This window comes from Gymnoscopelus microlampas (assembly GCF_963454915.1).
Source record: "Gymnoscopelus microlampas genome assembly, chromosome: 21".
Classification (NCBI taxonomy): domain Eukaryota; kingdom Metazoa; phylum Chordata; class Actinopteri; order Myctophiformes; family Myctophidae; genus Gymnoscopelus; species Gymnoscopelus microlampas.
Window position 1 is genome coordinate 21,356,894 of NC_139958.1, and position 12,166 is coordinate 21,369,059.

Genomic DNA, 12,166 nt, shown 5'->3' on the forward strand with positions numbered 1-12,166 from the left:
CTTAACTCTGACTGATGAATAAGATCGGGTGGGAGTCTAATGATCATTACAATGTCTGGATGTCAAAGATTATTACAGGATATACCGTATATGGTCAAATCAAAATGTATTGGAAATAAATGTTTTGTCATAGTTAAACGTAATGTTGATATGGCACACTGACTATCAAGAAAATAAAAACATGGCACCTCATGTCAAAAAGGTTGCCAACCGAGCAGCCACTGCAACAACGTAATTTATGGGGTTTAAGTGATTAATAATGAAGGTTTGGAGATTTTTTTTGTCTTTTTTTTAATGAAGTATTTTCTTTCTGGTGCAGGTGCAGACTATTCCAGCCAGTCCTACAGCCATTCCCCTTACACTCCCTACAGTGAAGCCTGGAGGTTCACCAACTCCAGCATACTTGGTGAGTACTGTATGATCAAACATAACAGAGATCCGTCAGTGATATCAACTAATGCCCGAGTTTTACTTAAGTGTATGCGGGTGTCGCACACCAAAAATAGCAGCTATAAAAGCTCACAACACATTGCGCTGTGATGTATAAGTATAAATCAGGTGTAAGTGTCATGTAGCAAAAGTGCTTCTGACTCATGGGGTCCTTCCTGGCTTGAACCACAAAATCACACTGTTGTAAAAGAAATTCACATAACTCTTGTGTTCGAGAAAAAACTGAGTCTTATTTACTCTTGTAACTTAAGCCTTAAGTCAGGGGCCCATGAAAGTACATGTGACACACACTTGTGATTGGTTGTCCTATCCGTGGTATCTTTATTCTAGGGACTAGGGTGACACCTTTTTTATAATAAAGTGGACAGAATAGTGTCATGTTTTATGGCATCTAATACTGTAGAAGACCTTTAAGATTGAAGGAAGGTGTGTGTGTGTGTGTGTGTGTGTGTGTGTGTGTGTGTGTGTGTGTGTGTGTGTGTGTGTGTGTGTGTGTGTGTGTGTGTGTGTGTGTGTGTGTGTGTGTGTGTGTGTGCGCTGCGCACGTGTGTGTGCAGTCTGATTCCAGTCGTAGGACAAGCGATCCAAGTCAGTCAGGTTTCCAGCACAACCATCTGCCACTGTGCCGCATAAGCAGGATAAAGAGTGTCTGATGTTCCATCAATGTCACAAGCTGGAGAAACATCCAGTGATCCAACCATTAGTGCTGACACTTTTCATCTCTGTCTCCCCCTACAGGTTCACCCTATTACTACAGCTCAGCCTCTCGTACAGCTCCCCCCTCCACGGCTGCTTATGACCACCTCTAGTTCATATGGTGCGTTGATTGAAACATTGTTTCTCAATGTCTGGTCCAGGCCCACCAGGGCACCGAATGGACCCTTACAGGTCTGTAACACTGGATCTTTTCCCTTTGGGACCCCAATCTACACTGTACAATTCTTAGTGTTGATTGAACTCTGAGCGTGTACAAATGGAACCAAATGGACCTGTAAGGGTCCATTTGGTTCCACTTGTACACTTTCGGAGTCACAGACCCGTAAGGGTCCATTTGGAATCCCTGGTGGTCCCCGGACCCGACGTTGAGCACCAGTGGATTAACAGACTGATATGATATGGACCAAGAGTACATACTCATGAATATCATTGCAACTATCACTTCCAACTGCGGACCAAGGCATGAAAGTGGAGAATGGATGTCAATTTTACACTGCTAAGGAACTAGCTTATATGGACCATCAAGTCTGATTAATATTTTGCCGTGCAACGGTGTCACACAGTGAAAATAGCAGATCTACATCCATACTGTATGAGGTTGTAGATCAGTTCTTTCCGGCACTTGACACTGTAATACGAAAAAGTATAAATAAGGCTTTTCACCTAAGTCATGGCTAATTAATAAGTTATCTATTTGCCATTGATGATGCCATTTCCCATGGTAACTTTTGACTCATGAACATTTACGCAACTCCCAACTGAACTCATCCAAGGAGCTGATTCCAGGCCAAGGATTAATCTTGCAGTAGTACATATTGTCATTATAGCTCCAATGCTGTTTTGCCAAAGAACTCCTTTCTGTCACATCTGCAACATGGTCCAATATCAACTGAAATGAATGACTGGTGATATGCAATGTGTTTTATTGTACCATGTCTGTTTTTGTTTACAATACTTTTTTATAAGAGGTTCTGTCCTACCATCACATATCCCTTTGTTTTTTGTAATTTATGTCTGCTTGATAATTATGCTTGTTTTATATCATGGTGTAAATTCAGATGGCAGTGATGGACTTTGCTTTAAAATTTGTAACTGATGACTTTAGTTTCATGTGACACAGATCAAATCAAACTTCAAAATTCTGTCCAAAACTGATGTATATGTTTGATAATATGTATATTGTAAATAATGAACTATTATTGGGGATGTGATGCAATTTGGTTCCAAGAATAAGAAGGGTGGGTGTGGGGTGGTGATTTATCTACTGAAAAACTATGCTTGAAACATGTTTCTTTGGCTTTGATGAAATTTGAAGTTTGTTGTCATGCTGATGTTTGGTAAGATCCGTGACTATTTTTTCTGACACTGTTGTTAATATTATTAAATATGTAAATATGGAATTTCTAAGGAATTATTTTAATTAAAGCATGACACGTTATTCCTTTCATTTGTCTTTTTTATATGGCTGCATAAAGTTTTTATATATAAATTGAGGGGAAATGTCACATACTGTTGTAACACATTATTATTATTATTATTATTATTATTGTTATTATATGCAGTTTTGGCTGCATTTTAGCAGTCACCTGCAAATCTGTCTATAATGTAAAAAAAAATCTGCAACTCAGCAATTTAAGAGGACGAAAGCAATGATCCTGAAAGCACGCGCATCTGTTTAATTTCGTTTTTTATTTTCTGCATCATGTAGTTTTATTTGCAATTATTTTGCCTCTCTTTAAGGCCTCATTATTATACCGCGTTAACGAGGCCACGGTTCGGCGGTGCCATGGCCCCACCTGGAGCCACCACCATAACAGCCAGGCGGGGCGTGATGGATAGGCTCGGCTCTCTGTGACGGGTAGGGGCGAGCGTAACAGAATAAGCTTACTCAGCCCACCAGGAAGCTATAGAATATCAAAATCTATGTCTTGTTGTTGTATTGGGAGCCTAAAAACACTTTAATTAGTTGCTTTTATTTGAATTCCATTAGCCTAAAAACTTTGGCTTAAATGTGTTTTTCCCCCCACACACACATATATATATATATATTTATATATGCACTTCAATATGTTCTTTAATTGCATTAAGAGATTTTAACGTGTAAACATGAACAGAGAAAAACTGTGTCATTTTTGTGGGGGCATTGGCAATCCTTTCATTAGGCCACTGTACTGCTGCAGTAGGTTAGGCTAATTTTCAGCCAGCCATGTTCTCTTTGCTTCATGGACTAATTCACCACCAACGAAACCTTCAAACCTAATAAAACAAGTCTTACATCAAATTATATTAGGCTATTGTCTGTGAAAATGACTTGAACTACTCAATATCAATGATACACTGGCTATTAATGGGATGCAGTTGATGCAGTATAAGCTATTCATCTTCTGATTAGGATTAATAGTGACACATTTCTATTTACAGTATGCACAGCTTTTCTTTCCGGTGCCTTTGCCCTCTGCCTGCTTTTTACCATCATCCAGTGTTCGCCTCCTTGCACCCTTCTGTTCAAAAAGACATTTGAATCCACACAACTGTATGCATTGTGTAGTGTCCTGTAAACTTTTAACAATAGCTGCATGCACCCTGTCCCTTTGTTGTTTGAGTGGAATGCCTCACTTCAAACTGCCCATCAACTGGCTGAACACACTCATTTCTTTCCAGTCCCTTGCGCAGGCATGCAGAGAAACACACATCCATACATTCACATGTACGCATCCACAGGGGAGCTTTTAAGTGGATGTGCACTCTGTTTTAACTGAGGCTAAATGAGTGCCCGTCCCCTCCCTATAGCAGAAATATGTAGAGCTATGTAGAGAGCCAGCTGATGTAATGCCAAAGAAATAATGACAGCAACTGTTAAACATTAACACACGCATGGAAAAAAGAAAAGAAATTACACTGACACAAACAGAAATATCACACATCTCTCTGTCCCTTTCTCTCTCTCTCTTTCTGTCTTCCACTGTCTCTTTGTAAGTCTGTCTGTCAGTCTCTCTTGCTCTCTCTCTCGCACACACACACGCGCACGCACACGCACACACACACACACACACACACACACACACACACACACAGTTCTCTCTCCTGTCTCCTCTCTCCCTCCAGCCTGCGTGTGCGCGTGTCTCTCTCTCTCTCTCTCTCTACACCAAACTGTATTTCCTTGCTGTGGATGACTGTGGGCCTATTAGCCATGAGGTTTTGGGCCACAGTGCTTCTAGTAATGAGCCCAACAGCACAATACAAGCACCCGTCCGTAACAGCTGAGGAGAGACAAAAGCCAGCAGGCTGGAGAGAGGACACAGGGTTACTACATTTAGCTTGTGTGTGTGCGTGTGCGTGTGCGTGTGCGTGTGCGTGTGCGTGAGCAGCGGTGCACACATTGACATGGTGTGTTTGTGGATTCATATACAGTACATGTCGCATATGTATTAGTGCATGAATGTGAGCGAGCGAGCGCGCGCGTGCGTGTGTGTGTGTGTGTGTGTGTGTGTGTGTGTGTGTGTGTGTGTGTGTGTGTGTGTGTGTGACTATATGGTGTATAACTGTGCCTTTGAAAGAGGGTCATGTGTGCAAGAAGCATTACAGGGACAGATTCAGAGAGGACTGGGGGCCAAGGGCCCCTGGTGAAATTGCTGCCAAAAAGGCAGTTGCGGAGTGTGTGGCAATCAGCGGAATGACGGATCAGGGTTGTCCTGTGCCATGTCATCCGGAAATTTCACTACTTATCTCCGAGCCTGAGACATTGTCCGACCAGTGCAGACTTAGACAATCTACAAGCTCACAATGCATGGCGTGTTGTGAGCTTGCAAGCTGCTATTTTTTGTTATTTTTGAAAGATTTTGAAAGCCTGGAAATATTGTAGACATTTTTGAAAGATTTCATCTACATGACATGCCCATAATAGGGACAGTGGGACACCAATTGTGAATGGCAGCACTGCTGGGGCACCCATGTCTGCCCTGGCAGTTCAGCCTATTGTAGACCAGTAAAAAAACAAAACACTGTGACTGAACACAGCACCTTCATTAATTGATTTGAATGGTGCGATGTGGGTGACTGATGTTTGGTCTTTTTCCCCCACATAAAACCCACCCTGTCTCTTTGAGTCCTTCTCTGAATGTGAACAAACCTCTTGGAAACCATTGAGAATGAGCTCATTATACTGCTATGATGACATTTTCACAGCAATAGTGTCCATGTCATTAATAGTGCATGGCACGGCGGCCATAGCCGAGTGGGTAAAGAGGCCGTCTGGGAACAGAAGGTCCCGGGTTTGCGCCTCTGCCCTGGTTTGTGTCAAAGTGTCTCTGAGCAAGACACTTCACTCCTCCCATAACGGCCCCCAGACTGCTGTGTTAGTGCTCACTGCTCTTAAAAGTTAGGATGGTAAATGCAGAGGACAAATTTCACATTATGTGCAAGTATACAATAACAAAAAACACTGCAAAGGAGTGGGGACTTTATTATTATGACTACTTTAGCCCCGTAAAGTTTATTATGGTTTTACTTTTCCATTATTGGTGGATTATACCACAAACATACCATAAAACATACTGTATCTTCTACTATGTGGATATTGAAATCAAGACAATTTAATATCACCACGGTCACAAAGTGAGTCAAGATGGTAGGACTCAAACCAGAGAGGCGGAGAGGCAGAGCAGTCCAATTGCAGGAGGTGTATTTACAAAAATAACAGATGTCCACTCCAGGAACATTCACAGTCAGGAACACAAGCAGAACACAAGGAATATCAAAGTACACTGGGAGATCAAAGTACTAAGAAGACACTAGGAGCCTAACCAGGAGTACAGAAGGAGCAAGAAACTTGCCAAATAGTGACATACGCAACAAACTGGCATGGCCACTTGGAACAGGGGGTATAAATACACAGAAGGCGGGTGAGCACAATAGGTAATGAACACTGGGATAGGCTAAAAGACTAACAGGACACAGGTGCAACATTTGCTAATGACAGGACTGGTGAGACAATGCAGGCAACAGCTACTAGAGAATACAGGAAACATTAGGACTAAACATCAAATTACAGGTGTAAAAAGTGTAAAGTAAAACCCTAACTAAAACTAACAAACAAGGAAGACACATTACTACAAAATTAAAGAGACACAACTGAAAATTAAAACAAGGAACCCAGGAAAACACAACAGGGAGACAGAACATTACACGGATCGGATCGACACCCACCTTACATGTACTGTAAGTCTGATATATAGATGGTTGCACACTGTTGTCGTGCACTGGAACTAGTCAGTTTACTAGCTCACAACGTTGTGAGCATGTGGTTATACTTGTTTTCGACCAGGTATAAGTTTAAATCAGACATTAGCCATAATGGATCTGAAACAAACGTGCCAGTCAAACAGAGAATGTTTTGGATAGAAACTGTAGGTGGGGGGGACCAGCCTTAAGGGCAGGAAGTTAGTATTGACTCGAAGACATCAAGAGAAACGCACCTTTCAAAGCACACAACATCCGGATCTGCGGACACACACACACGGACACGCGCACACGGACACACACACACACACACACACACACACACACACCCACCTGGATAAAATCAGCCAGGTATCAGGTACTGCCCTGAGGGAGTAGGTTGACCTCTGCGAGCTGGTGACTGCCTAGTCAAACACTCCATTGACAGAGAGGTCATTCACTATCACACCGACCCTTTGAAAGAATACTGCTTTATCTCCAAATTGCACAGTGTAGATTGAGGATTATAGTATACTACATCTTACCATCAAAGTGCATTAAGATTCTGCCATTACACATAGAGATAAATAACTTATTTATTTTTTTGAATTACCATTTACATTTAAAAGAGCAAAATTACAGACACAATTCTAGGAGAACCCTATGCCAATTTTGGGGTTTGTTGTCCTGTACAGGTTAATAACAGAAAGGTAAAAACATGGCAGTCTGACCTTATAGTACATTGTGATGTAGGCAACGCAGCTGCAGTGAATGAAATTAATAATCGTGTGTGTTAGATTTAGGTGTGTGACGGTGTGTCAATGTGCAAGCATTGACAGCAGTTTTTAACCTGTACAGAAAAAAACACTCAAAATCGGCCTATAGAGTTTCATGGCCCTCAGTAGATTTAACCTATGTGGAATGCCTTCAAGGTCCAGTATCCTTATGTTTGTGTACAACTCCTGCATCTTAAAAGCCATTGAGTCCCTTCCCTGGTTGTATTGTTGGAGCCAGGAGAGTGTAGAAGAGCAGAGGGCAAAGTTAGGTCATGCGTTGAAATGCCCTTAAGCCAGTGACTTTACCTTAACTCCTGCAATGAGAGACTCCTTCGGTACAAAAGACAACATTTGCACAGGCCATGAAAGCATGGCTATGAAATTTAAAGAGTTATTCATGTTGTTACTGGGTCTGCTTGGTAGGTACAATAAAAACGTGTTATTTTAAAGTCTGGCCTTCAGAAAACAACACCAGTGAATGTAATCTAGGCGAAAGGGGGGAATTATATTGTTAAATGTACATTGTTGTCTTTGTCTCTTGTGCTAAGATGTCATTGCGACAGCTATGAAGATGTATAATGAGGCACATGATGGTCGCTCCACTCGTTCAGTAGACTAATTGCCTGGAAGTAACATCAGTTCATTACAGTAAGGACACACTTACTGTGCATTGTCTTATAATTTCTTTTGTCCTGCACTATGAAAGCACTGTTGAGGGTGTACAGTGTTCATTATTGGTGTTTCTTTGTGCGTGGTGTCTTTTACCCAGCTGTATCTACCATACTTTTCTTACCCTGTAACTGTATCTTAGCTGCCGTGCTGCCTTTAGCGACTGAATTTACCCCCAGAATCAATAAAGATCTTATCTTATCTTTCGTTGAGATATTTGTAAAACGTCACTTCTACCACTTAAAACATGAAATTATGTGAGGTTAGATATTTAGTTGTCAAGGTCACCACTAGTTCATCTGTGGCATAGATGGTGTGTCAAAGACAAAGGTTCTAGCTTCAAAACCACCACTTTGAAAATGTGCACTTTGCACCCATATCCTATGAGGAGTATTTATTTAATCAGGGTAATCAGGGAGATGAGATGTACACTGTATTAATCCCCAGGGGGAAATTAAGGGTGTTACAGCAACATGAAATAAAATGAAAAGACAACACAGTGAATACACTAAACTCCTTCTCAACCAGACAAATGACAAATGATAATGCCATGTACAGTGGGTGACCATTGACTTTGTCGCGTTTCATGAGAGAATCACTTCACTCATTTGCCTCACCCGCTTTGCAGTAAATTTAAGTTCCAAATGCTACCACAAGGTGCCGCTTTGGAGTCACTTTTTTTGTGACAGAGAGACAGACAGACAGACAGACAGACATACATACATACATACAGACAGACAGACAGACAGACAGACAGACAGACAGACAGATAGATGTCTTATAATATTATTAATAATAATAATAATAACTAGCAATAATTACGTGTGCTTAGAGCGTTTAAATTGGGTTTTCTGTTCAGCGTCGGGCAGTCAAGAACGCATCTCTGTCATTTTAGAAATGTTCAGACACACATTGGTTTCTGTCTGTCTGTCTGTCTGTCTGTCTGTCTGTCTGTCTGTCTGTCTGTCTGTCTGTCTGTCTGTCGTCAGACGTCTTATATGTTTTTTTTTTCTCGCATCAATTTCTGTGTAGTAGTCTTTTACATATTTTCTCTATAAATGATACAGCTCAGTTAGTGTAGCGGTTAAAACTGATGCCCGGTGATTTTTCAACCCGTGTTCGAATCCCACGCGATGAGCATACAAGTTATTCATTTTAAACGTGTAGGCCTACTACATTTGTAGTACTACTACCGTTTGTTTGAGCTGAATTTAAAATGTCCTGTCTTAATCAATAAAATGCTGGAAGTGGTAGTTAAATGGTGAATATGATACAGTATCTCGTCTATTAGTTTGTATTGGCCAGTGCGTTATATATATATAATGTATGTATAATGGATTAATATTCATAAAACCAACAGACAGACTTTTATTTTAAAACATAGCAGATCTACAAGCTCGCAAAGCATCATGGTGCAACACTTTGGTAGCTTGTAGATCGGCTATTTTCACTATGGGACACTGCTCTCTCTCTCTCTCTCTCTCTCTCTCTCTCTCTCTCTCTCTCTCTCTCTCTCCGACAACTGTTAATAAAGTATTCATTTTTGAATTTATATCGTAAAATCAATGTTAATGTAACTCTGAGAGTGTACAAATGTTGTACACTCTCAGAGTTACAGACCCATACGGGTGTGTGTGTGTGTGTGTGTGTGTGTGTGTGTGTGTGTGTGTGTGTGTGTGTGTGTGTGTGTGTGTGAACAAAACACAGCAGGAGAACCTAAATGATTTGATACTGTTTTTTTATGATGTCCACCATGACCCATTTTTTATGTATAGGTACATGGCAAAACAGGCAAATTAAATGCATACTTTTTAAATGTAGTTGCTTGTGTGGGAGGATATTCTACAAAGAAATGTAAACAGCACAATTACATTTATAATACTGTACTTTGACTCGTTCCATGTTTCCATTGAGGTCCTTGGTGGTTCTGTGAAATGTGTGTTTCAAAAATAAAAGTTTCAATTGCCCAATGTGTTTTGTTTATAATTATTCATTATATTTAGCTCATTATTAAACCAGTGTTCAGTCAGTATAATAATTACTAGGACTACGATTTCAATATCTTTGAATATATCTCGTTTTCAATTATATTATAGGTGCACTCATTACAGTAATGTGTTGTTTTGACCTTATATGTAAAATACGTCCACTAATGAGCGTCGATTATTGTAATGACATTATTAACAAAAGACACTTGATTAATGAATTTGCCATGCAAATGTCGTCCTTTCATACTTAAATAATGAGTCAATGTGCACATAGTTTGCATTCCATTCTAAAGTAGCCTAACTTATTGAATGTCCACATCTGGTATTTTATTTCAATTTAGAGTAGCCTCTGACATTAACAAAAGAGTATGACACTTGATTAATGAATTTGCCATGCAAATGTTGTCCTTTCATCGGGGTGTGGTCAGGTCCACATCTGCTAATTCAAGGAACCAAATGGACCCGTATGGGTCTGTAACTCTGAGTGTACAACATTTGTACACTCTCAGAGTAACATTAACATTGATTTTACGATATAAATTCAAAAATGAATACTTTATTAACAGTTGTTGAAGAACGAGAGAGAGAGAGAGAGAGATAGTTTCTTCAGATTAGCATTTTGACTAAAGCTTTTGTCACAAACTGTACAGCTAAACCCTTTCTCCTGTGTGTATCAACATGTGTTTCTTAAGATTAGCATTTTGACTAAAGCTTTTGACACAAAATGTACAGCTAAACCCTTTCTCCTGTGTGTATCAACATGTGTTTCTTAAGATTAGCATTTTGACTAAAGCTTTTGTCACAAACTGTACAGCTAAACCCTTTCTCCTGTGTGTATCAACATGTGTTTCTTAAGATTAGCATTTTGACTAAAGCTTTTGTCACAAACTGTACACCTGAAGGGGTTTTTCACTGGTATGATTCCTCATAAATCCAAGTCATTTTTCCTGGTATAATAATCCACAGGTGTGTTCAGGAAGAGCCAGAAAAGTCTGCAACCAGCTGGGCAATACCGCCTGTTGTCAGGCTGCTGAAAAGGGCTCATGCTTCATTCAGCATTCTGACAGCAGCTGGGTTAAAACTATTCCATAACCTGGTGGTGGAAAGTAACTTTACTGGAGTATATCCAACATTCAATATTTTTACTCCAATCCGATTAATTCAAAACTTTAGTTACTAGTTACTCTGCAGATATAAAAATAAATGTATATTATAAATCATACATTAACCACTTTAGCCCTATTTTATAACTATCTGAAAATAGCTTAACAACATGCATAGCAACGTGTTGTGAGCTTGTAGATCTGCTATTTTCAAACATATTTGTACTTTTACTTTTGGTACTTTAAGTATATTTTGATGCCAATGAATTCGACTTAAAGGGCTTTGATGATCTACCAGTAGATCGTAAAACGTGTAGGCACTAATGAGCGTTGATTATTGTAATGACATTGACCATGATTAATGAATTTGCCATGCAAATGTAGTCCTTTCATACTTAAATAATGAGTCAATGTGCACATAAGTTTGCATTCCATTCTAAAGTGGCCTAACTTATTGAATGTCCACATCTGGTATTTTATTTAGTTTAGTCACTCCCCGATCAGGACTCACATCTCTTCGCCTCTTCCTCGGCTTTTTGGGGGAAGGGCTGGGGGAACACACACACACACACACACACACACACACACACACACACACACACACACACACACACACACACACACACACACACACACACACACACACACACACACACACACACACACACACATTTGTACACTCTTCGGAGTTAATTTAACACCGGGATTTTATACTGTGTTGCGGAGGGAGTCTGCGTATCAGTTTGACTTTGGCTGTTCCTTTGACATGTCTTATTATTCAGGTCTTTAAAAGCCTCGGCCTGCCTCGCTGGACCCCCCCCCCCCCCCATATCCCTGATTAAAGTGCGACTGACACTCCCAGCGTAGAGCCAAGCTGACCATGGTAGATCTACAAGCTTGCAAAGCATCATGATGCAACTCTAAATTATCCCATCCCTACCCCCAAACTTTGGGGGGGCTTATTTGGAATAGTGTAGGCTACAGTATTAACATTAACATAACCGGTTTGGCAAGAGACTGGACTAACCTTGCGTTTAACAAGACATAGGCCTATGCAGCGTATATGAAAATGCGACATTTATTAAACGTGCTGTCACAGATGATGTGATCATCTTATAAAAAATGTAAGCATATGCCAAGACAATTGAGACTATATAGCTGATGATGAGCTAAATATATGTGTTTAAAGAGAGAGAGAGAGAGAGAGAGAGAGAGAGAGAGAGAGAGAGAGAGAGAGAGAGAGAGA

The 12,166-nt window shown here is 40.3% G+C and overlaps 1 protein-coding gene across 1 annotated transcript in view; it reads left to right on the forward strand.

Annotated features, from left to right (window-relative positions):
- Window positions 1-1,259, forward strand: part of pax8 (paired box 8) — a gene marked incomplete at both ends in the record, with an annotated part of 13,905 nt that extends 12,646 nt beyond the window's left edge. Inside the window, 2 exons of the mRNA XM_084046307.1 lie at window positions 320-406; window positions 1,189-1,259. Coding sequence (XP_083902433.1) covers window positions 320-406; window positions 1,189-1,259 — 158 coding nt within the window. The remainder of the gene's footprint in view (window positions 1-319; window positions 407-1,188) is intronic.
- Window positions 1,260-12,166: the final 10,907 nt, after the last annotated feature.